General features: G+C 44.4%; 1 protein-coding gene across 1 annotated transcript; it reads right to left on the bottom strand.

Moving 5' to 3' along the window:
• Window positions 1-18,231: 18,231 nt before the first annotated feature.
• LOC132764476 (uncharacterized) lies at window positions 18,232-25,074 on the bottom strand. The gene is made up of 2 exons (XM_060758505.2): window positions 25,017-25,074; window positions 18,232-19,774 (listed from the first exon to the last, which is right to left on the bottom strand). Exon 2 carries the CDS (start codon window positions 19,747-19,749, stop codon window positions 19,180-19,182), a length of 570 nt encoding a protein of 189 aa, XP_060614488.2. The 5' UTR covers window positions 19,750-19,774; window positions 25,017-25,074; the 3' UTR covers window positions 18,232-19,179.
• Between the last annotated feature and the right edge of the window lie 566 nt (window positions 25,075-25,640).

Genomic DNA, 25,640 nt, shown 5'->3' with positions numbered 1-25,640 from the left:
TTCTTCTTAGAGCCACCATAACTCAGAAATGATTTGAAGACACACAACAAGATGATCCTTAGAGAGAGTCTCATCCAACAATGCTCCATAATGTCATCTGTTTACCTGTAGAATGGATAATATAAAACTCTATTTGGATTTCTTAAATAAATATTCCAGTGCATGATGGAGCTTCACAATCATAAGCTGATTAGATCGAAAGGACCATCACAGGCAGCGTTTTATCATCTGGAACCTAAATTTTGGGAGGAAAACCAAGCAAGAAGGCTACCTTGTGAGTGCAAGCAAGCAATTGGTCCAGGAAGATGGTTGCTACTGACAGCCACATTCCGTGTATTCCTCAGCAAGTTACAAATCTGCAACATCTCAGAAAAACAAGTTGAGTCACCTCCAATAGAATGTCAGTCTTCGTTTCCTTCCTGGGAGCTAGATCACGCAATGTCCCGCTTGGTAAGATCACCTTCCAACATGGTTTTGCTGAAAAGCAGAGTCCTCTTGGTGAAGCCCACCCTCATTCTATTTCTTGAAATACGACTTGTCCTCCACCTTCATGGATTCAACAATCCCAAAAGCATCTACACTGTAGAATTAGTGTAGTTTGACACCATTTTAACTACCATGGTTCAATGCTATGGAATACACGGAGCTGTAGCTTCACAAGATCTTTGGTGGTCTTTCCTAAAGAGTGCAATTTCTTTCCAAAGTACAATGCCCATAGTATTGAGTTGTTCAAGTGATCTTCAAACCACATTAATTCTACACCTTGGTTGTATTTCTCTCCATGAGTTCCTTGAGCAGGAAAGCACAATTGAAAAGTAGATAGGTCCAAGGAAGGAATAAAGATGGAGTCCCAAGGATGATAAGTTGGTGAAACAGGCAAAGGAAATAATTGATGTGATGATAATCTCAGTAGCATTGGAGAAGACCATTAGAGGAGTCCGGCTCTGATGTTAGCCTTCAATGACAAAGCGAAAGTGAAACTACCCAGCAAAACCTATTAGGTACAACTCAATATCTTCTATGCCACAGGTGAGCCAGAATGGCACAGTGGTTTGAATGTTAGACTAGATATGGGGAAACCAGGATTCAACTTTCTGCTCCGCTATGGAAACCCATTGGGTGACCTTGGGCAAGTCCCACTCTCTCAGCCTCAGAAGAAGGCAAGTGCAACCTCTAGTTCAGTGGTTCCCAACCTTTCTTTGACTAGGGGAAGGCACGTCAAGCCAACCCCGTTCAAGACTGCCTTCCACCTGGAAACCAATGCCCTCACTGTGGGAGAAGATGCAGGTCAAGAATAGGGCTCCACAGCCACCTATGAACCCACCGCCAGGACACCGAACTTGGAGGACCATCATCCTCGGACTACAAGGGATCGCCTAAGTAAGTAAGTAAGACAGACTAGGGACTACTCTCCAACATTAGTACCAAAAGGGTTACGAATCAGTTTTTGGTCAACTTTAGATTTGGTTTTGTTATTTGGGGTGCTGATTCAGAAAATTGCATTGGATAGACCACATCAGCTCTAGTTTCTGATACAGAACATATGCCATCCACTAGTCACCATCTGCTCTCCCACAGAAAACCATATTTAATAAGCCTCAGCACTATAAGAGGGTTTCATGAGACCAGTCACTCTTGTGGCAATGATGTAGTAACAGTGAAGCTGTGGACCATATTTTGGTTCTTGTGGACTACTGGTCGTCCATGGACCACAGGCTGGGAACCACTGCTCTACCATCTTCTTCTATTCATGTCCTTTTCTAGGTCTCTAGTTGAAGCTACGAATAATTGCCAAGACATCTGGAGTAGTCGAAGGCCAGATAAACAGGGCCTCATGTGTGGCATACACATGTGTTCAAGGACCATGCTTTGTCCACACGTGGCCTAGAAAAAAGGACCCAAACCAGTGGTCCCATTGTCAATAAAAAGTTTTGTGTAACCAGTTGCTCTCATTGAAATGTGTAGCAATGGCGAGGTTGTGGACCATATTTTAGTTCTTGTGGACCACTAGTGGTTCATGGACCACAGGTTGGGAACCACTGCTCTACCATCTCCTTCTATTCATCTCCTTTTCGAGATCTCTAGTTGAAGCTATGAATAATTGCCAAGACATCTGGAGGAGTCGAAGGCCAGATAAACAGGGCCTCATGTGTGGCCTACACATGTGTTCAAGGACAATTTATTTATTTATTTATTTATTTATTTAGTACACTTGTATACCGCTAATATCTCAGCCTAAAACGGCGACTCATTGCGGTTTACAACATTTAAAAACAACAATAATTCCGATTAAAAATATAAAACACATATTTATTTATTTATTTATTTATTTATTTACTTTGCTTATATACCGCTGTATCTCAAGCCCGAAGGCGACTCACAGCGGTTCACAAACAGTAAAAACAGTAGAAACAGCAGTGGTTCCATACAACATATAACAATTGACTTAACACATTATCCATAAATTACCGATAAGCAATTACAATGCACAATTATTACAAAAAACAACCGTACCCAATCTTCTCATCATCCAAGCGTAGTCCAGGTTCGTCGTCCATTGTTCCATTCCTATGTTCCATTACCAGATTGCACTCAATTACTCAAACGCCTGCACAAACATCCAGGTCTTCACCTTTTTGCGGAATACCATTAGAGATGGTGCCAGTCTAATGTCCGCAGGAAGGGCGTTCCACAGCCGAGGAGCCACCACCGAGAAGGCCCTATCTCTCGTCCCCGCCAGCCGAGCCTGAGAAGCAGGCGGGATCGAGAGCAGGGTCTCCCCGGAAGATCTCAAAGTCCTGGTGGTTTCATAGGCGGAGATGCGGTCAGATAGGTAGCTTGGGCCGGAACCGTTTAGGGCTTTAAAGGCCAACGCCAGCACTTTGAATTCAGCCCGGTAGCAGATCGGTAGCCAGTGGAGTTGGCGCAACAGGGGGGTTGTATGCTCCCTGCGCTCCGCTCCTGTTAAAATCATGGCTGCCGAGCGTTGGACTAGTTGGAGCTTCCGAGCTGTCTTCAAAGGCAACCCCACGTAGAGAGCGTTGCAGTAGTCTAAACGGGATGTAACCAGAGCGTGGACTACCGTGGCCAAGTCAGACTTCCCAAGGTACGGGCGCAGCTGGCGCACAAGCTTTAGCTGTGCAAATGCTCCCCTGGTCACCGCCGAAACCTGGGGTTCCAGGCTCAGCGATGAGTCCAGGGTCACACCCAAGCTGCGAACCTGCGTCTTCAGGGGGAGTGCGGCCCCATCCAACACAGGTTGTAACCCTATGCCCTGTTCGGCCTTGCGACTGACCAGGAGTACCTCTGTCTTGTCTGGATTCAATTTCAATTTGTTCGCCCTCATCCAGACCGTCACAGCGGCCAAGCACCGGTTCAGGACCTGGACAGCCTCCTTAGTAGCAGGTGGGAAGGAGTGACAGAGTTGGACATCATCCGCGTACAGATGACACCGTACCCCGAAACTCCGGATGATCTCCCCCAGCGGCTTCATGTAGATGTTAAACAACATGGGAGATAATATTGAGCCCTGAGGAACCCCACAAGACAATGGTTGTGGGGTTGAACAGGTGTCCCCCAACAACACCTTCTGAGATCGACCCTCCAGGAATGACCGGAGCCACTGCAAAACAGTACCTCCAAGACCCATCCCTGCGAGGCGTCCCAGAAGGATACCGTGGTCGACGGTATCGAAGGCCGCTGAGAGGTCCAGCAGCACCAACAGGGACACACTCCCCCTGTCGAGCTCCCGACGCAGATCATCCACTAAGGCAACCAAGGCTGTCTCGGTACCATGTCCCGGGTATACATACATATACATATACATATACAATACTCAGTATTGGGCCACCAATACAGACCAATGCATCTCTTAATTAAAATCATAATCCAATTTCGTTGCCTGTGATTGCCAGTCCTTGATCAAAAACTTCATCGCATCGGATTAGCCGAATGCTTGCTCAAACATCCATGTTTTCAGTTTTTTCCGAAATGCCATCAGCGAGGTGGCTGATCTTATCTCTATAGGGAGGGCATTCCAAAGCCGCGGGGCCACCACAGAAAAGGCCCTGTCTCTCGTTCCCGCCAGCCGCACCTGTGAAGCAGGCGGGATGGAGAGAAGGGCCTCTCCCGAAGATCTTAGGGTCCTGGTGGGCTGATAGTCCAAGATACGTTCGGATAGATATGTAGGGCCAGAACTGTTTAGGGCTTTAAAGGCCAAAGCCAGCACTTTGAATTGGGCCCGGTAGCTAATCGGTAGCCAGTGGAGCTGGTACAGCAGGGGAGTTGTATGCTCCCTGCGCCCTGCTCCTGTTAATACCATGGCTGCCGCCCGTTGGACTAGTTGGAGCTTCCGGGCCGTCTTCAAAGGCAACCCCACGTAGAGAGCGTTGCAGTAGTCAAGGCGGGATGTAACCAGAGCGTGGACTACCGTGGCCAAGTCAGACTTCCCAAGGTACGGTCGCAGTTGGCGCACGAGTCTTAACTGTGCGAATGCTCCCCTGGTCACCGCCGAAACCTGGGGATCCAGGCTCAGGCTCAGGATCACACCCAAGCTGCGAACCTGCGTCTTCAGGGGGAGTGCGACCCCGTCTAACACAGGCTGTAACCCTATACCCTGTTCGGCCCTGCGACTGACCAGGAGCACCTCTGTCTTGTCTGGATTCAATTTCAATGCTTTGTCCTCATGTGGTCTAGAAAAAAGGACCCAAACCAGTGGCCCCATTGTCAATAAGAAGTTTTTGTGAGACCAGTTGCTCTCATTGAAATGTGTAGTAATGGTGAGGCTGTGGACCATATTTTAGTTCTTGTGGACCACTGGTGGTCCATGGACCACAGGTTGGGAACCACTGCTCTAATATCTCCTATTAATCTCCTTTGCTAGATCTCTAGTTGAAGCTACGAATAATTGCCAAGACATCTGGAGGAGTCGAAGGCCAGATAAACAGGGCCTCATGTGAGGCCTACACATGTGTTCAAGGACCATGCTTTGTCCACACGTGGCCTAGAAGAAAAAATCCAAACCAGTGGTCCCATTGTCAATAAGAAGGTTTTGTGAGACCATTTGCTCTCATTGAAATGTGTACCAATGGTGAGGCCACAGACCATATTTTAGTTCTTGTGGACCACTGGTGGTCCATGGACCACAAGTTGGGAACCACTACTGTAACATCTCCTTCTATTCATCTCCTTTGCTAGGTCTCTAGTTGAAGCTACAAATAATTGCCAAGACATCTGGAGGAGCTGAAGGCCAGATAAACAGGGCCTCATGTGTGGCCTACACATGTGTCCAAGGACCATGTTTTGTCCACACGTGGCCTAGAAAAAAGGTACCCAAACCAGTGGCCCCATAGTCAATAAGAAGTTTTTATGAGACCAGTTGCTCTCATTGAAATGTGTAGTAATGGTGAGGCCGTGGACCATATTTTAGTTCTTGTGGACCACTGGTGGTCCATGGACCAGAGGTTGGGAAACACTGCTCTACCATCTCCTTCTATTCATCTCCTTTTTGAGATCTCTAGTTGAAGCTACAAATAATTGCCAAGACATCTGGAGGAGTTGAAGGCTAGATAAACAGGGCTTCATGTGTGGCCTACATATGTGTCCAAGGACCATGTTTTGTCCTTACATGGTCTTGAACAAAGGACCCAAACCAGTGGTCCCATTGTCAAGAAGAAGGTTTTGTGAGACCAATTGCTCTCATTGAAATGTGTAGTAATGATGAGACCGCGGACCATATTTTAGTCCTTGTGGGCCATTGGTGGTCCACAGACCCCAGGTTGGGAACCACTGCCCAAGTTCAACAATTGTGCCAAGAAGCCCAAATGATAAGGTGGCTATAAGTCACAAATGCACAAATGTCTCCAAGGCACACAACAAGAACAAAGGACCTCAAAGAGGACTCTAAATCCCACCAGCTTGAGGCCAATCTCGTGACATGGCTGGGTCCGAAAAGGATGGGCCAAGCACGAGACGGCCGAAAATGGCACCCTGAGGATGAGATGAAGCATTTCAGGATCATCAGAGAAGAATTTTCTCATGACATCGATGGGGAAATCGGGGCGGTGCTGATACAGAACCTCCTGGGCTCAATTAAGCAATTAACGCCAAAGCAATTAACTAAGTACCGGATCGGTTGCACACTTTTCTACCGGAAATGAAGGTTGAAGAAACGGTATAAAAACCACTGAAAGCTCCTGGCACCTCAATTCATCTGGTGAACTTCTCTCTTCACTCAGCTCCGTCGTGTCCCTTTGGGTAAGTCTCTTTGGCGTTCCGTCTTCCTTGATGGTAGTCAACAAGGGGCTGATTCTTCTTCTCTCCCCATCCTTATTTTCTTCCTTTTTGGGGTTAAACAATCTCAGTTTGATGTCATCTCCACAAGCGCGTGTCTTCTAGGAATTTTGTGTCGCAACATTTGGCCTTCTCTTTCAAAGCAACCCCAAGCTGTGCCAAGGAAAGATGATCTCATGGAAACAGTAGACCGCTTCTATAGGGGTGTATCCAGCAAAGATGGAGATCCTATGGCTGGGTCAACCGAGCAGTGGGGATATCCAGCTGCCTACCCTGGATGGCGAGGCGCTACGCCCGTCATCGTTGGTCAAGAGTCTGGGAGTCCTTTTGGACCCTCTGCTGATGATGGAGGCCCAGGTCTCCGCCGTGAGCAGAACCACCTTCTTTCACCTGTGGCAGGCTAGACGGCTGCCCTCGAACTCTCCAGGGACAACCTAGCTACGGTGATCCAGGCCATGGTCATCTCAAGACTGGACTACTGTAACACCCTCTACATTGGCCTTCCTTTGTCGGTGATCTGGAAGCTCAAGTTGGTACAAAATGCAGCTGCTCGGCTTCTGGCGAGAGCTCCAATGAGATGCCACATAACACCAATCTGACTGCAGCTGCATTGGTTACCAATTGAGCACCGGATCACTTTCAAAGTGATGGTATCTAACTTTAAGGCCTTGCATGGTCTGGGGCCAATGTCCCTGAGGGACTGCCTCACCCCCTACCAACCCCAGAGATCCCACCATTCTGAGGACCAAGATTATTTCCAGTATCTTGGAGTCTATGCTCAACTCAGGTCATGGGGGGAGTGGGGGCTGGGTGGGAGGATGCTGTCACTCCATCTTCCATGCCGAAGAGCTTTCCTCTGAATGATGTCCTTAAGGGCACCTCTATTGCCTCCCTGCTAAAAGCGGTACCTATTTTATCTACTCGCATTTCTGCTTTCTGCTGATAGGTGGGCAGGTGAGCTGGGCCTAATGGCGCGTACTTGCCCCAACTAGGGTTTGAACTAACAACCTTTCAATCGGCAGGAATTTTCTGCAGCACAGCACATTATTGAGCCTGGTCTCAATAGTGTAGGGAGTATGTATGGATTGAAGAAGTCTGCAGTTGTGATTCAGTGGGATGCAGTTGCTGCAAGTGATGGGGATCTATTCCAGCAAAAGATCTCCTCTTAGAGGAGGGATTGTGTGTGTGTGTGGGGGGGGGGGGGGATCATGATTGTCCAATTTGATCCTTGGTGTCAAGAAGAGATGGAAATGTCAATTGTTTGTGTTTTGACAGGAGAACAGATCTCTGTTGCTTGCAGTAGCTGCTGCTCAGTAAATCAAGCTTGTAAGATTGCCCTGTGCTTAGATATGTAGCTGAGGAGCCTGACCATGGATAACAACTCAAAAATATGAATTTAAAAGTTTTCAAAGGCCACCCAAATAGAATAAGGATAAATAAGCAAGGCACAGTTGTAGATGGAAAGAATTCCGAGAAGTGGGTTGTTGTAGGTTTTTTTGGGCTATATGGCCATGGTCTAGAGGCATTCTCTCCTGATGTTTCACCTGCATCTATGGCAAGCATCCTCAGAGGTAGTTTCGCCTGCATCTACGGCAAACATCCTCAGAGGTAGTGAGGATGCTTGCCATAGATAGAGGTGAAACATCAGGAGAGAATGCCTCTAGACCATGTCCTACAACAACCCAGTGATTCTGGCCATGAAAGCCTTCAACAAATCCAAGAAGAATGTAATCTAATATCCTTTGGTCTTCCAGTGTTTTGGACTTCAATTCCCAGAAATCCCAGTCAACTTACCAACTGTTAGGAATTGTGGGAGTTGAAGTCCAAAACACCTGGAGGACCAAAGGTTGGGAACCACTGATCCAGTGGAAAGAAATTCCACATTCCTGGGAGCAGCTACCAAGAAGGCTCTGCATTACTTCAAATTCCTTTAAATCATCAAGACAAGATTACTGCCTTTGGAAGCCGTGTTGACCTGGTCGATTGAGGGATTCTGGGAGGTGTAGTCCAAAAACAGGAGAGTTTCAAATTGCCAGTTGCATGAATGGTTTCCCTCAACTTTCCCTCCCTCAGTTAGTATTTGGGCATTCGGTTCTTAACTTATAAAGGATCTTTAGGAGATAATGTGGGAAGCCACAACATCAAAAGTGCTTTATTGTGGAGGAGAGGAATGCTGGCTTTCCAGATTCATTCCTAGACAGCCACTCCCATCAGCCCCAGGCAGCGTAACCGGCAGTCAAACAACATTTGGAAAACCACAGCTGTCTGCTTCTGATTTGTTTTCTTATTTCTATCCTTTTCTGCACAAAAAAGAAAACCATCAAAAGTTTGTGCAATTGCGTTCATAGAATCATAGAGTTGGAAGAGACCTTGTGGGCCATCCAGTCCACTCTTTTGGTTTCAGAGGATGTTCAGGGAAAAATATAAGGAAAATATAAGGGAAAGATGAAGGGAAAGGTGGGCAAACATAAAAATAGAGATGCGTTGAAACAAACTATTTGTCTTGATCAGAACTTGCAAAAGTTCTGCTCAAGATAAACTTGAGTAGACCCCCTGAAAGTTCACACAGTTCTTGACAATTGCTATTGTGTGACTTCAAGTCATTTCTGATTCATGGTGAACCTAAGATGAAGCTATCACAGGATTTTCCTGGCAAGATTAGTTCAGTGGGAGACTTGCCTTTGCCTTCCTTCTAGGCTGAGAGAGAATGACTTATCTGAGGTGGGTTTCCATGTCTACGTGGGGAGTTGAGCCCTGGTCTCCTTGTCTCCAAACACTGACAAAGGAGCTATGAAACAAAGTTGTGACCTATTTCATTCCATCCAACTTTCACGACAATCCAATACTGAAACCATTAGAAGTTGTTGACCTATCATTCAGGAATTCACTTCTACTCTTCTTGGACCTACTTTAACTAGGACTAGGTATTGAATTCCCGAGTATTGGGTCCATTAAATGCCCTGCTTTGATCGTAACACAAACACTGTGGGCTTGCAGGAAGGAAATGAGTCATTCAGATAGATGACCCTCTTGATAAAGCATGTTTTTTCTCATATCTCAACACTCTTGTTGTTTCTCATCAGGTTTACTCCTCCACTTTTGGAATCATGTCTCAGCAGTGCAAGCAAGGTTGCAAGGCACCTCCCTGTGCCCCCAAGTGTGCTCCCAAAAGCAGTCCATGCTGTACTCCAGCACCAGCAAAGTGTCCCCCCAAATGCAACCCATGTTGTCCTCCCCAGACCGTTGTGAAGTGTCCCCCCCAATGCAAGCAACCTCCCAAGGGATGTTGTTGAAGTCCCTGTCTGAAGAAAGGAGATAGAACATCTATGAGATGAACATCATAGCCATGGATCCTTCCCTCGTCCAACGTCTTGTCTTCTGAAACCTCCAAAACCCTTCCAAGAAATACCATGGAAGATGACATACCATCTTCTGGACCTCATGAACATCATAGTCACTGACCCTTCTCCCTTGTCCAACTTCTTCTCAACTTCTGAAACCTCCTAAAGCCTTCCAAGAAATGGAACATCTATGAGATACCATCTTCTGGACCTCATGGACATCATAGTCACTGACCCTTCTCCCTCGTCTAACGTCTCAACTTCTGAAACCTCCAAAACCCTTCCAAGAAATGGAACATCTATGAGATACCATCTTCTGGACCTCATGGACATCATAGTCACTGACCCTTCTCCCTCGTCCAACTTCTCAACTTCTGAAACCTCCAAAACCCTTCCAAGAAATGGAATGTCTATGAGATACTATCTTCTGGGCCTCATGGACATCATAGTCACTGACCCTTCTCCCTCATCCAACTTCTTCTCAACTTCAGAAACCTCCAAAATCCTTCCAAGATATGGAATGTCTATGAGATACCATCTTCTGGACCTCAGGGACATCATAGTCACTGACCCTTCTCCCTCGTCCAACTTCTGAAACCTCCAAAACCCTTCCAAGAAATGGAACATCTATGAGATACCATCTTCTGGACCTCATGGACATCCAAGTCACTGACCCTTCTCCCTCATCCCACTTCTTCTTAACTTCTGAAACCTTCAAAACCCTTCCAAGAAATGGAACATCTATGAGATACCATCTTCTGGACTTCATGGACATCATAGTCACTGACCCCTTCTCCTTCGTCCAACTTCTTCTCATCTTCTGAAACCTCCAAAACCCTTCCAAGAAATGGAATGTCTATGAGATACCATCTTCTGGACTTCATGGACATCATAGTCACTGACCCTTCTCCCTTGACCAACTTCTTCTCAACTTCTGAAACCTCCAAAACCCAAGAAATGGAACATGTATGAGATACCATCTTCTGGACCTCATGGACCTCATAGTCACTGACCCAACTTCTTCTCATCTTTTTGAAACTCCAAAACCCTTCTTCCAACTCACAAATCATTTCCCTGTGGTACTAAAATGTCTTTGTTGACTATCTGAAATCCTTGTCTTCAAACATGGACACTCCTTTATGTTGTGAAACAAAGTTGTGACCAATTTAATTCCATCCAACTCTCATGGCAATAAACGTACCTGCTTTCCAGCATCTAAAAATGATGGGTTGTGTCTTATTCCCACATTCAACAAGACTCACGACATTGAAAACAATACAATTTGAAATCAACCACATATAAATATATGAACTCTTACATCAAGGAGATTTTGTTTCCTTAACCAACTGTCTTGGCGTTTTGGCTTAAGTCAACTTCCTGGTCTATCACATTGACTTTCTTCCCAGGGTTGTTGTGGCAAAATTACTGTCTTGAAAATTAGTCAATTGAATTGATTTTTAATTATTACTTAATGATCAGTTCCTCTTCTGATCTCAAGGGAAAGCACGCCTTTCCATTCCACCCCACTGTACACTCACAATAACAACCCTAAAAGATAGGTCAAGTTGACCAAGAATGCATATGGACGGCCTTATTAGCCTCAGGTTAGAATGAATTAAAAGTCAGCTCACCTGAAACGTGATATTTGGCTCCAGGTTGGTGTAATTGCGGCTTCCTCGAAATGACAGGTCTATTGTCTAATTACAGTTTAGCATCCCCTTGATCCACCCTCACAGTCTTGACTTGGGATTTGGATAGCTTTGGTGGGGCATGCTATGAGACGTGTCCTTTAGGTGAACATGGTCTCAACTACATTGGTCAGATCCACCTAGATTAGACCTAGTGAATTAATGATTGAACAACAAGTCAACACATAGCTAGTATACATAATATTGACCCAATTGGTCTCCTCTGGTAAGGAATAATAATAAGATTTCTGAATCACATCCAGAAATATTAGTAGACAACGGAAAACATGGTTGCTTCTTCATATCTTCTCCATCCTACTTGATGGGACACATCAAATGGAAGGCAACCAAAGGCTATATTTTTTGTTCAGACTTAGTAGGCCAAGATAGATTCCCTTTTCCTCTTTGAGGATTTCCTTTTGATTCCTCTTTGATGAGTTTTGAGAAGGAAGTCATGTTGATGAGGAAATCATCTCCAGACCTTAATGCCACATGCTTTATGAAGCAATAACCTGTTAGAGGGAAAGCACGCTTTTCCATTCCACCCCACTGTACGCTCACAATAACAACCCTAAAAGATAAGTCAAGTTGGCCTATATGTTCACATGGATCTGACCAGCAAGGCTATGGACTATGGCTTGTCTTGGGCTTCTTATGGTAAGCTATGGAGGACGTCTGAAATAAGACATGGATTGGGGCCTTCTGGATTCTCCAAGCATGACCTTCCCCTAGAATTTAATCCCATTAGTTCCAGCATGGGGCATGCTATGAGACGTGTCCTTTAGGTGAACATGGCCTCAACTACATTGGTCAGGTCTACCTAGATTAGACCTAGTGAATTAATGATTGAACAACGAGTCAACACATAGCTAGTATACATAATATTGACCCAATTGGTCTCCTCTGGTAAGGAATAATAATAAGACTTAGATCTTTGAATCACATCCAGATTCAACAGAAAACATGGTTGCTTCTTCATATCTTCTCCATCCTACTTGATGGGACACATCAAATGGAAGGCAACCAAAGGCTATATTTTTTGTTCAGACTTAGTAGGCCAAGATAGATTCCCTTTTCCTCTTTGAGGATTTCTTTTGATTCCTCTTTGATGAGTTTTGAGAAGGAAGTCATGTTGATGAGGAAATCATCTCCAGACCTTAATGCCACATGCTTTATGAAGCAATAACCTGTTAGAGGGAAAGCATGCCTTTCCATTGCACCCCACTGTACACTCACAATAACAACCCTAAAAGATAAGTCAAGTTGACCTATATGTTCACATGGATCCGACCAGCAAGGCTATGGACTATGGCTTGTCTTGGGCTTCTTATGGTAAGCTATGGAGGACGTCTGAAATAAGACATGGATTGGGGCCTTCTTCTGGATTCTCCAAGCATGACCTTCCACTAGAATTTAATCCCATTAGTTCCAGCATGGGGCATGCTATGAGACGTGTCCTTTAGGTGAACATGGCCTCAACTACATTGGTCAGATCCACCTAGATTAGACCTAGTGAATTAATGATTGAACAACGAGTCAACACATAGGTAGTATACATAATATTGACCCAACTGGTCTCTTCTGGTAAGGATTAATAATAAGACTTAGATCTTTGAATCAGATCCAGATTCAACAGAAAACATGGTTGCTTCTTCATATCTTCTCCATCCTACTTGATGGGACACATCAAATGGAAGGCAACCAAAGGCTATATGTTTTGTTCGGACTTAGTAGGCCAAGATAAAATCCCCTTTCCTCTTTGAGGACTTCGTTTTCATTCCTCTCTGATGAGTTTTGAGAAGGAAGTCATGTTGATGAGGAAATCATCTCCAGACCTTTATGCTACATGCTTTATGAGGTAATAACCTGTCAGAGCATGGACAATTGATCAGACCATCAATACTATGGACTATGGCATGTCTCGGGCTTCTTATGGTAAGCTATGGAGGACGTCTGAAATAAGACATGGATTGGGGCCTTCTTCTGGATTCTCCAAGCATGACCTACCACTAGAATTTAATCACATTAGTTCCACAACACACGAGAAGTTCTCTCATCTCGCTAAATCGGCGTCTATAAGTCTGAGACTATTAGTCTCCTGATGTCTGGAGAGTAGGACTTGGAGAAATGGATCATGTTTACGAGGTAAAGTGTTGTCATTGAGAAAGAAGTATTGTCTCCAGACCTTAATGCCACATACTTTATGAAGTAATAACCTGTCAGAGCATGGACAGTTGATTGGACCATCAATGCTATGGACTATGGCTTGTCTCGGGTTTCTTATGGTAAGCTATGGAGGATGTCTGAAATAAGACATGGATTGGGGCCTTCTTCTGGATTCTCCAAGCATGACCCACCACCAGAATTTAATCCCATTGGTTACAGAACACATGAGAACTTCTCCCATCTTGCTAAATCTGTGTCTATAAGTCTGAGTCTATTAGTCTCCTGATGTCTGGAGAGTAGGACTTGGAGAAATGGATCATATTTTACGAGGTAAAGTGTTGTCTTTGAGGAATAAATAGTACGGCATGGACAACCCCGACTTTGGTATCTATTCTCTACACTTTTCCAGATCGCTTCTCCATGGTCCATGTTTCCCAATAATGCTGGATGTAGGATTTGGGGAAATGGATTCCAAAAAATTCCAGTAGGAGTTAGACTGTGGCATTAACGTTTAACATAATCGATTCATTCATACCTACCAATTATTTATATTGTTGGCTTGGCGAGCCATTGTTCTCCAAGTAGTGATTTCCCATCGATTATTTAGCTGCCAAAACAATTTGGATTAATGAGTGGATTAGATGATGAATGGGACAAATCCATAATGAACCATTTGCATTGTCGATTGTGTGGGATGCTGTGGGTGGAGACTTGCTATTTGGCACAGATGTCATGGCAGAGACTTCAGGTCTTTGCATACCAGTTGTTTCAAAATTACCTTCAAGTGACTAGACTGTCTGGGGGAAACAGATTGTAGTGAAGTGTACTGAAATGAAAGCATACCTCCAGAATTTATTATATAGATTCCTGGAGGACTGGGAAATTGGCCTTGCAAGGAATTGTCTAGGTCCTCCAATGCAAATCTATGGAAACGTCCAGTGGAAGCATATAATAGATTTGCAAGGAGAACCTAGATAATTCCTAGAAGGTAGGATTCTTGGATGGAATTGCCTCCTGCTCTCCACATTCAGTTGCCCACCTCATTCTATACCAGTGGTTCCCAATCTGTGGTCTGTGGACCACCAGTGGTCCCCAATAACGAAAATATGGTCTGCAGACTTACCATTACTACACCGGTGATTCAAAACCACATGGCGTCTGGTCTCACGAAACCCTCTTATAGTGCCGAGGCAACAGGGATGTTGGGAGGGGAGAGGTTGACTATGCATGAAAGATTACTACTACCAGATCAGCTCTAGATTATTAAATATGGTTTTCTAAAGTTGACAAAAACTGATCCATAACCTCTTTGGTACTAATGTTAGAGAGTGGTCCTTGGTCAAAGTGGCCCCTTTTCCACTGGTCCCTATTCAAGTGGCCCCTGGTCAAGTGGTCTCTGGTCAAAGTGGTCTCTGGTCAAGTGGTTCCTGGTCAAAGTGGTCTCTGGTCAAAGTGGTCTCTAGTCAAGTGGTCCCTGGTCAAAATGGTCCCTGGTCAAATTGGTCCCTGGTCAAGTGGTCCAATGGTCAAGTGGTCTCTGGTCAAAGTGGTCCCTGTTCAAGTGGTCCATGTTTAATTGGTCCCTGGTCAGGTGGTCCCTGGTCAAAGTGATCTCTGGTCTAAGTGGTCCCTGGTCAAAGTGGTCCCTGGTCAAAGTGGTCTCTGGTCTAAGTGTTTCCTGGTCAAAGTGGTCCCTGATCAAAATGATCCCTAGTCAAAATGGTCCCTGGTCAAAGTGGTTCCTGGTCAAGTGTTCCCTAGTCAAGTGGTTCCTGGTCAAAGTGATCCCTGGTCAAAGTGGTTCCTGGTCAAGTGGTCTCTGGTCAAAGTGGTCCCTGGTCAAGTGTTCCCTAGTCAAGTGGTTCCTGGTCAAAGTGATCCCTCGTCAAAGTGGTTCCTGGTCAAGTGGTCTCTGGTCAAAGTGGTTCCTGGTCAAGTGTTCCCTAGTCAAGTGGTTCCTGGTCAAAGTGATCCCTGGTCAAAGTGGTTCCTGGTCAAGTGGTCTCTGGTTAAAGTGGTTCCTGGTCAAGTGTTCCCTAGTCAAGTGGTTCCTGGTCAAAGTGATCCCTGGTCAAAGTGGTTCCTGGTCAAGTGGTCTCTGGTCAAAGTGGTCCCTGGTCAAAGTGGTCCCTGTTCAAGCGGTCCCTGGTCAAGTGGTTCCTGGTCAAAGTGGTTCCTGGTCAAGCAGTCCCTGGTCAGAGTAGTCTCTGGTCAAGTGATCCCTGTTCAAGTGGTCCCTGTTCAAGTGCTCCCTGGTCAAAGTGGTCCCTGATCAAAAGAAGTTTGGGAACCACTCGTCTCAACCATGTATGGTTTTATCCACCTCCATAATATCTTGGAAATTGAGAGAATATATCAAAATGTTCAAACGAATAGTGGAAAATGTGTTTCTCAAATCTTCATGAGGAGGATTTTGTTCTAAGAGTCTTAACAATTGACTCAACAGTCTAGAACCTTGAGATTTGTAGTTTGGTGAGGCACCAACCCTACCAGGCAGAGAAGACTGGTAAAACTACAGAGGCCATGTTTTAATAGCATTGAGACACAACAGTTAAAGTGTTTTTAAACTGCATTAATTCTATAGTGTAGATACACCCTGAGTCATCTAAGCAGGGAGTTGACTTCAAAGCGACTTCCAATAGAAAAAAAAGTCTCTCTTGGTCCTAAAATAACCCCAAAAGAGCAGAAAAAGAGTAAACCAATATGACCTCCTCCTTCCATAAAATTGCTTACCTTTACATCCCAAGAATAAGAGAATCACACAACACCATAAATAAAGATTTAGCAAATTTATTGTAGTGTAAGTTTGGGCAAAGCTGGGTTGTACGCACAAAATGTAACTACAAGCTATAGATATTATCAGAAGGCATTCCAATAGCTATAAATGTATGGTCTCTATGTAGATATAAATCTATGGAATTGTGATGTTTCTCCTGGGTTGTTGTAGGTTGTAGATGTTCCTCCTCTTTGTTCTCAGTGGGTTAACCCTTGTTTCTTACCAAGTTTCCCCATCTGAGATGGAAAGATCTCAAGATTAAGAAAAATCCTCCTATTGTCATACACACCCCCAGTCACCAGGATACAGTAGTATGCCCATTCTCCTTGAATTCTCCAGTTTGTCCCAATGAGGGCAACCTCATAGATTCAATAGGATTCATCAATTTCTTGGATCACTAAAATCAATTGGAACGACATTGCATTAAGGAGGCCGACATGCATTGATTCTCTCTTTTAATAGGATCGGCAAGCCAGCAATAAGTAATTCTAAGAACTGTCTACCTCTTGGAAAGAACTCTTCCAAAACCGCTCAGCTTTGGAAGACTATTCACAATTGGGGACTGAATTTGTACAAAATTCACATGTGTTTTGCGTAGAAAACAGCTTTTACTTAGTGAAAGGCAACTCTTTCTGTGCAGAATATAATTTTCCTACACAGAAATATTCCGTTCAAACTGTGAATATTGTAACCGTTGAGTCCCCAACCTAGTGGTTCCCAACCTCTGGTCTGTGGACCACTAGTGGTCAGTAAGAACCAAATATGGTCCATGGCTTCACCATTACTACACCGTTGCAATGAGAGTGGCTGGTGTTGCAAAACCCTCTTATAGTGCCAAGCCTTATTAAATATGGTTTCTGTGGGCGAGTTGGTGACTACTGGATGGCATATGTTCTGTATCAGAAACTAGAGCCGATGTGGTCTACCCAATGCAATTTTCTGAACCAGCACCCCCAAATAACCCTACCAAATCTAAAGTTGACCAAAAACTGATTCGTAACCCTTTTGGTACTAATGTTGGAGAGTGGTCCCTGGTCAAAGTGGCCTCTGGTCAACTGGTCCCTGGTCAAAGTGGTCCCTATTCAAGTATTCCCTGGTCAAAGTGGTCCCTGGTCAAAGTGGTCCCTATTCAAATGGTCCCTGGTCAATGTTGTCCGTGGTCAAAGTGGCCTCTGGTCAAGTGGTCCCTGGTCAAAGTGATCCCTGGTCAAAGTGGTCCCTGGACAAGTGGTCTCTGGTCAAGTGGTCCCTGGTCAAAGTGTTCCCTGGTCAGTCAAAGTGTTCCCTGGTCAAAGTGGTCCCTGGTCAAAATGGTCACTGGTCAAAATGGTCACTGGTCAAAATGATCCCTGGTCAACTGGTCCCTGGTTAAAGTGATCCCTATTCAAATGGTCCCTGGTCAAAGTGGCTCCTGGACAAAGTGGTTCCTGGTCAAAGGGTCAAAGTGGCTCCTGGACAAAGTGGTTCCTGGTCAAAGTGGCCTCTGGTCAAGTGATGCCTGGTCAAGTGGTCCCTGGTCAAGGTGGTCCCTGGTCAAAGTGGTCCCTGGTCAAAGTGGTCCCTGGTCAAAATGGTCACTGGTCAAAATGATCCCTGGTCAAAGTGGCCTCTGGTCAACTGGTCACAGGTTAAAGTGATCCCTATTCAAATGGTCCCTGGTCAAAGTGTCCCCTGGACAAAGTGGTTCCTGGTCAAAGTGGCCTCTGGTCAAGTGATCCCTGGTCAAGTGGTACCTCTTCAAGTGGTCCCTGGTCAAAGTGGTCCCTATTTAAAGTGGTCCCTGGTCAAAGTGGCCTCTGGTCAAAGTGATCCCTGGTAAAGTGGCCCCTGGTCAAGTGGTTCCTGGTCAAAGTGATCCCTGTTCAAGTGGTCCCTATTCAAGTGATCCCTATTCAAGTGGTCCCTATTCAAGTGGTACCTATTCAAGTGGTCCCTGGTTCAGTGGCTCCTAGTCAAAGTGGTTCTTGGTCAAAGTGGTACCTGGTCAAAAAAAGGTTGGGAACCACTGCCCTAACCCCAGCATTCTTCTTGAATGTTAATCAAAGGCTATTTCAATACAGAAATATTTGTTTTCTCTGCAAAAAGGGATGTTTTCATGTGCAAATCTGTGAATTCTGCATGGAATAAGTCTTCAAATGGCAAAGGTATTTTTCTGTTCTCCATTGTTGAACAGAACAACAGTGAGTTCTGTTTTCCATCAGGGAGATAGGGCAGAATATAAATAAAGTTTTTTTAAATTATTTATTATTATTGTTCCCATTGGGATGACTTAACAGCCTTAAAATGCAAAAAAAAAATTTGTGCAGAAAATTGTATTCATACAAATTTTTTGTGCAGAAAATGTTGTTTCCAGCTCAGAGAATGCCTGTTTGTGCAAAAAAACACCCCTAACTATGAATCTGGGAAAGGTCTTCTTAGTCCAGGGTTCAATTATGAATTTCTTTATCTCTATTTTTTGTTTTTATTATTTTAAATATATTTTCAAATATTTCTTCCATCTCTCGGTTAGGACCAATTAACACAGGATTCAAGCATGCTAGAAGACTTCCAGACAGGCCCTTTATCCCAGGATCTGATCCCAGGTTTTCTGCTTTAAACTGGATTATATGGATCCCCACTGCCAGATAATTTGGGATAAACAGAAAACCTGAGATATACGGGCCCTAAGGGTGCATCTCCACTATAGAATTAACCCATTTTGACACCACTTTAAATGTTGTGGCTGAATGCTATGGGAGGAAGGTCTTGCAAAACTATTACTCTGAGGATTCCATAGCCATGTCTCAATCTGCAGTAATTCTACTGTGTAGATGCACCACACTACATTTCCCAGGATCTCATAGCATTGATCCATGGCAGTTAAAGCAGTGTCTAGCTGTATTAATTCTCGAGTGTAGATGCACCCAGAGTGTTTCTTTTATAAGAAGTGAGGCGTGTAGGGCGGCAAAAAGACAGACTCTCTCGGTTCTGCACATTCCTCTTCATCATCTGGACCTGGCTTCACTGTGATGGTACCAGATGGATCCAAGACGATGATGGAGCCTGGCATCACGTAGTTCCGCGTCGGTTCTGGTTGTGGGGCTTCAGGTTCTTCCAAGGGTTCAGTGGCATATACGCTCACACAAGGCGAAATGGGCGTCTCCCTAATTTCGGCCGGACTTGGTTGGGGAACGGTTGGTTGAGGTTGAGTTGTGGCCGACTCGCACGGTGTGGGGGAAGACACCTCCGTAAGTGGAGTGTCGCATGATTCTTCATCGGTGATGGTATGGAAGGAGATGCATGGCGATGTGCTTGCATCCAGGATTTCCGTGGGGCTCGATTGAGGGCAGCAGGGTGGAGGAACGGACGGTTGAGTGCACTGGTAAGACAAATCTGGAGTCCCTCCAGAGCATGGACTGGGGTCATTCAATTGGGGGATGCACGGCGATGCACAGGCTTCTTGATAAATAGGAGGAGGCATGCAGGGCTGTCTTGACTGATAAGCCATGGCTGCTGGGTGTTGGAGGCTAATGCTGGAAAGGAATACAAGAGAGGAACATGAAAGCCGGGCATGCATACACACACACATATAGACATGCCAAGAGCTATTATGCTTAATTATTATAATTGCAAGCCTAGTAGTCCTGGGACAAAAGCAAACCACTGTTCTTGTATACTTTGAGTTGAGGGAGCCACCTGTAATCCAACGTGGTTGGAGGTGCAGCTCTTGGGCTATTCGTCAGGAAGATGGGTCTGAGATGGGTTGAAGGATGTTGAAGAAAGGAAATGAGGAAAACAAAGGGTGAATCAGGTCAGGAAGACTGGGATGGCCCAACATGAGGGAAACAGAGATTTTGCTCCATAGTTTTCCATGGCTATAGAAGCATAGAGTTGGTAGAAATCACAAGGGTCATCTAATTTTGGTTCATGGTTCTCCATGGATACTTGCTTCAGTACAATCATGGAAACATAGGATCATAGGTTTAGAAGAGACTGCAAAGGTCATCTAGTTCTGGTTCATGGTTCTCTATGGTAGAAGTAGAATCATAGAAGTGTAGAGTCATAGATCTGGAAGAGGCCACCAGGGTTATCTGCCTCTGGTTTGTGGTTCTCAGTGGATATTTACTTCTAGGATCATAGAAGTGTAGAGTCATAGAGCTGGAAGAGGCCACCAGGGTTATCTGCCTCTGGTTTGTGGTTCTCAGTGGATATTTACTTCTAGAATCATAGAAGTGGAGGACCATAAGAGTTGGAAGAGACCACTAGGTCCAGCTTTTCCAACTCCCGGGCTTACAGAAATGCAGAAATACAGCCCTCCCAAAAGACGGCCACCCAACTTCTATTTGAAGACCTCCAAAGATATCTCAATTGATATTTACTTGTAGAATCATACAAGTCAAGAACCATAAGAGTTGGAAGAGACTACTAGGTCTAGCTATTCCAACTCCCTTCCTTACAGGAAAGCAGAAATACAGCCCTCAAAAGAAGGCCACCCAACTTCTATTTGAAGACCTCCAAAGATATCTCAATGGATATTTACTAGTCGAATCATACAAGTAGAGAACCATAAGAGTTGGAAGAGACCACTAGGTCCAGCCATTCCAACTCCCTGCCTTACAGGAATGCAGAAATACAGCCCTCCCAAAAGACGGCCACCCAACTTCTATTTGAAGACCTCCAAAGATATCTCAATGGATATTTACTTGTAGAATCATACAAGTAGAGAACCATGAGTTGGAAGAGACCACTAGGTCCAGCTATTCCAACTCCCTGGACTTACAGAAATGCAGAAATACAGCCCTCCCAAAAGACGGCCACCCAACTTCTATTTGAAGACCTCCAAAGATATCTCAATGGAAGCATACAAGTGGAGAACTATAAGAGTTGGAAGAGACCACTAGGTCCAGCTATTCCAACTCCCTGACGTACAGGAATGCAGAATTATAGCCCTCCCAAAAGACGGCCACCCAACTTCTATCTGAAGACCTCCAAAGATATCTCAATGGATATTTACTCGTAGACGCATACAAGTGGAGAAACATTAGAGTTGGAAGAGACCACTAGGTCCAGCTATTCCAACTCCCTGACTTACAGGAATGCAGAATTATAGCCCTCCCAAAAGAAGGCCACCCAACTTCTATTTGAAGACTTCCAAAGATATCTCAATGGATATTTACTTGTAGAATCATACAACTGGAGAACCATAAGAGTTGGAAGAGACCACTGGGTCCAGCTGTTCCTGACTTACAGGAATGCAGAAATACAGCCCTCCTAAAAGAAGGCCACCCAACTTCTATTTGAAGACCTCCAGAGATATCTCAATGGATATTTACTTGTGGAATCATACGAGTAGAGAACCATAAGAGTTGGAAGAGATCACTAGGTTCAGCTATTCCAACTCCCTGCCTTACAGGAAAGCAGAAATACAGCCCTCCCAAAAGATGGCCACCCGACTTCTATTTGAAGACCTCCAAAGATATCTCAATGGATATTTATGCGTAGAATCATACAAGTAGAGAACCATAAGAGTTGGAAGACACAACTAGGTCCAGCTATTCCAACTCCCTGACTTACAGGAATGCAGAATTATAGCCCTCCCAAAGTATGGCCACCCAACTTCTACTTGAAGACCTCCAAAGATATCTCAATGGATATTTATGCATAGAATCATACAAGTAGAGAACCATAAGAGTTGGAAGAGACCCCTAGGTCCAGCTATTCCAACTCCCTGACTTACAGGAATGCAGAAATACAGCCCTCCCCAAAGACGGCCACCCAACTTCTATTTGAAGACCTCCATAGAGAGCCACCAACCTCTGAGGTGGTCCATTTCACAGTCAAATGGTAAGGTAGGATGTTGGTTGCTACTTAACGATAGTTGAGCACCTCTCTTTCCATTTCTCGAATAAGATGTGGACTAGAAATGAGAAATGCTTGGTGTTGTGTGTCTCTGGATCATTTCTGACCTATGGTGATCCTAAGATGAACCTATCACAGAGCTTCCTTGGTAGGATTGATTTAGAGAGGCTTTGGTATTGTCTTCTTCTGAGGCTGATGTTCTACACCGTAGAACTATAATGCTATGGTCAACGTACACTGCAGTGACTTCAAACTATGGACTCCTGGGAGTTGTAGTTCGGTAAGCACTGAGCTAAGAATTCCAAAATGCCTTACATGAGTCATAATAATAATAATAATAATAATAATAATAATAATAATAATAATATAAATAAAATGTAATGTTCGTTTGTGAGATTAACAGAACTCAAAAACCACTGGACGAATTGACACCAAATTTGGACACAAGATACCTAACAACCCAATGTATGTCCTTCACTCAAAAAAATCATTTTGTCATTTGGGAGTTGTAGTTGCTGGGATTTATAGATCACCTACAATCAAAGAGCATTCTGAACCCCACCAACGATGGAATTGAACTAAACTTGGCACCCAGTTCTCCCATGACCAACATAAAATACTGGAAGGGTTTGGTGGGCGGTGTCCTTTGGTTTTGGAGTTGTAGTTCACCTACATCCAGAGATCACTGTGGACTCAAACAATGATGGATCTGGACCAAACTCTACACGAATATTCAATATGCCCAAATGTGAACACTGGTGGAGTTTGGGGAAAATAGAATCTTGATAATTTGCGAGTTGTAGTTGCTGGGATTTATAGTTCACCTACAATCACAGAGCATTCTGAACCCCACCAATGATGGAATTGAACCAAACTTGGCACACAGTTCTCCCATGACCAACAGAAAATACTGGAAGGCTTTGGTGGGCAATGTCCTTTGGTTTTGGAGTTGTAGTTCACCTACATCCAGAGATCACTGTGGACTCAAACAATGATGGATCTGGACCAAACTCTACACGAATATTCAGTATGCCCAAATGTGAATACTGGTGGAGTTTAGGAAAAATAGAATCTTGACATTTGGGAGTTGTAGTTGCTGGGATTTATAGATCACCTACAATCACAGAGCATTCTGAACCCCACCAATGATGGAATTGAACCAAACCTCCCACACAGAACCCCCATGTGGGCCACAGCAGTGCGTGGCAGGGAGCAGCTAGTAATAATAATAATTTTATATTCCACCCTCTCTTCCTGAGGGGACTCAGGTTGGGTTCTCTCTAGGCATTTGCAAGTTCACCAGTACAATGCCATGGTCAACTTTGAGTGTTGTAGTTCTGCAAAGTTTTCAACTTTCTCTACTAAAGAGGGCTGGTGCCTCACCAAACTACGACTCCATAGTAGTGAAAGTGGGGGGTCAAACTTCATTCATTCTACCGTGTAGATCAGTGTTTCTCAACCTTCCTAATGCCACGACCGCTTAATACAGCGTCTCATGTTGTGGTGACCCCCAACTATAAAATTATTATCATTGCTACTTCCTAACAGTAATTGTGTTCCTGTTATGAATCATAATGAAAATATCTGAAATGCAGGTTGTATTTTCATTCACTGGACCAAATTTGGCACAAATACCCAATAACAGAGCTCTATGCAGTCATGTCGACCTTGGAGGTGTCTGTGGACAACACCAGCTCTTTGGCCTAGAAACTGAGCACCAACTCCCAGACTTGGACACGACTGGACTTAATGTCAGGGGAAAACTTTTACTTTACTTTATCCAATATGCCAAATTTCAATACTGGTGGGGTTGGAGGGAGAATTGATTTTGTCATTTGGGAGTTGTAGTTCCTGGGATTTATAGTTCACCTACAATCAATGAGCATTCTGAACCCCACCAACGATGGAACTGAACGAAACTTGGTGCACAGAACTCCCATGACCAAGAGAAAATACTGGAAGTATTTGGTAGGCATTGACCTTGAGTTTTGGAGTTGTAGTTCATCTGGATCCAGATAGCACTGTAGACTCAAACAATGATTGATCTGGACCAAACTTAGCATGGATACTCAATATGCCCAAATGTGAGCACTGGTGGAGTTTGGGGAAAATAGAATCTTGACATTTGGGAGTTGTAGTTGGTGGGATTTATAGATCACTTACAATCACAGAGCATTCTGAACCCCACCAACGATAGCATTGGGCCAAACCTCCCACACAGAACCCCCATGTGGTCCACAGCAGCGCGTGGCAGGGGGCAGCTAGTAATAATAATAATTTTATATTCCAAAATGCCTTACAGCTGAAATAATAATAATAATAATAATAATAATAATAATTATTATTATTATTAGGGGGACCCAGGTTGGGTTCTCTCTAGGCATTTGTAGGCCCACCAGCACAATGCCATGGTCAACTTTGAGTGTTGTAATTCTGCAAAGTTTTCAACTTTCTCTACCAAAGAGCGCTGGTGCCTCACCAAACTACAACTCCATAGTAGTGAAAGTGGGGGTCAAACTTCATTCATTCTACCGTGTAGACGCAACCCTAGTTTCCTAAAATTCAGTAGGACACTTCTGGCCACCTGAGCTACCTCTCAGGACTGTCATGGAGACAAAATACACACATGCACCATACTTCATCACAATCAGGAGAATTCAGAAACATCATTCAAAGAAATTCGACTTGAAGTTCTAAAAAGGATGGAGCAAAAGAACAACAAGAGAGCCTTTCAAGTAAAGGGTTTGGAATATTTACATTGGAGATGCACACCAGGCAGAGTATTCTAAGATTCATGAACCTGGCATCTCGTAGAGGTTAAAGGAAAGATCTCAGGCATGTCTGGGCTTACATTTCGGAAAATGGAAACAAAAATAACATAAATAAACCCGTCCGAAAAAGCAACATGGAGCTTACCCAACTTTCTTGGTGCCGGGAAGAAATGATGCTACAGCGCAAGGCGGAGAGGCGTGTTGTGCCGAGAGCTGGGTTTTATATGGAAGGGCGAGGAAATGAGGCTCTTTCCAAAATCTCCTCCGCCTACGATTTAATTAGTGGATTAAATTAGCAGAACATTCACCATGACAGTAGCGGGTTCAGGTGATGAAAACCCTGTCCAGGCTTTGGGTAAGCACCTAGTAGCAGTTTAGGAATGAGAATTTGACCCAACCAGTTTGTTTCCGATGGAGACGATTTCGACAGGAGTTCAGGTTGCTGCCACTTTTGATGCCAAGAGTCAGGAATTTCTGGAGGCTGGAATGATTAAGGAGAGCTTCGTTCTGGTTGACCTTCTCTGATTGGTTTTGTTGGGCCATGTTCTCGAATGTTGGAATGTGGTCATCACAAAACATTAACAACTTCAAGGCGCTTGAGACAACACTGGGGACAAGAGAAAAAACTTCTTCAAAGATCTCAAGGTTTTGATAGGATCATACCATGATGATGGTCCTCCAAAGATCTCAAAGTTTTGATAGGATCATACTATGATGATGGTCTTCCAAAGATCTTAAAGTTTTGATAGGATCGTACCATGGTGATGGT

Source organism: Anolis sagrei, chromosome 12 (assembly GCF_037176765.1).
Source record: "Anolis sagrei isolate rAnoSag1 chromosome 12, rAnoSag1.mat, whole genome shotgun sequence".
Classification (NCBI taxonomy): Eukaryota; Metazoa; Chordata; class Lepidosauria; order Squamata; family Dactyloidae; genus Anolis; species Anolis sagrei.
Note: the sequence above shows the minus strand (reverse complement) of the source record. Positions and strands in the feature narration are given on the sequence as shown.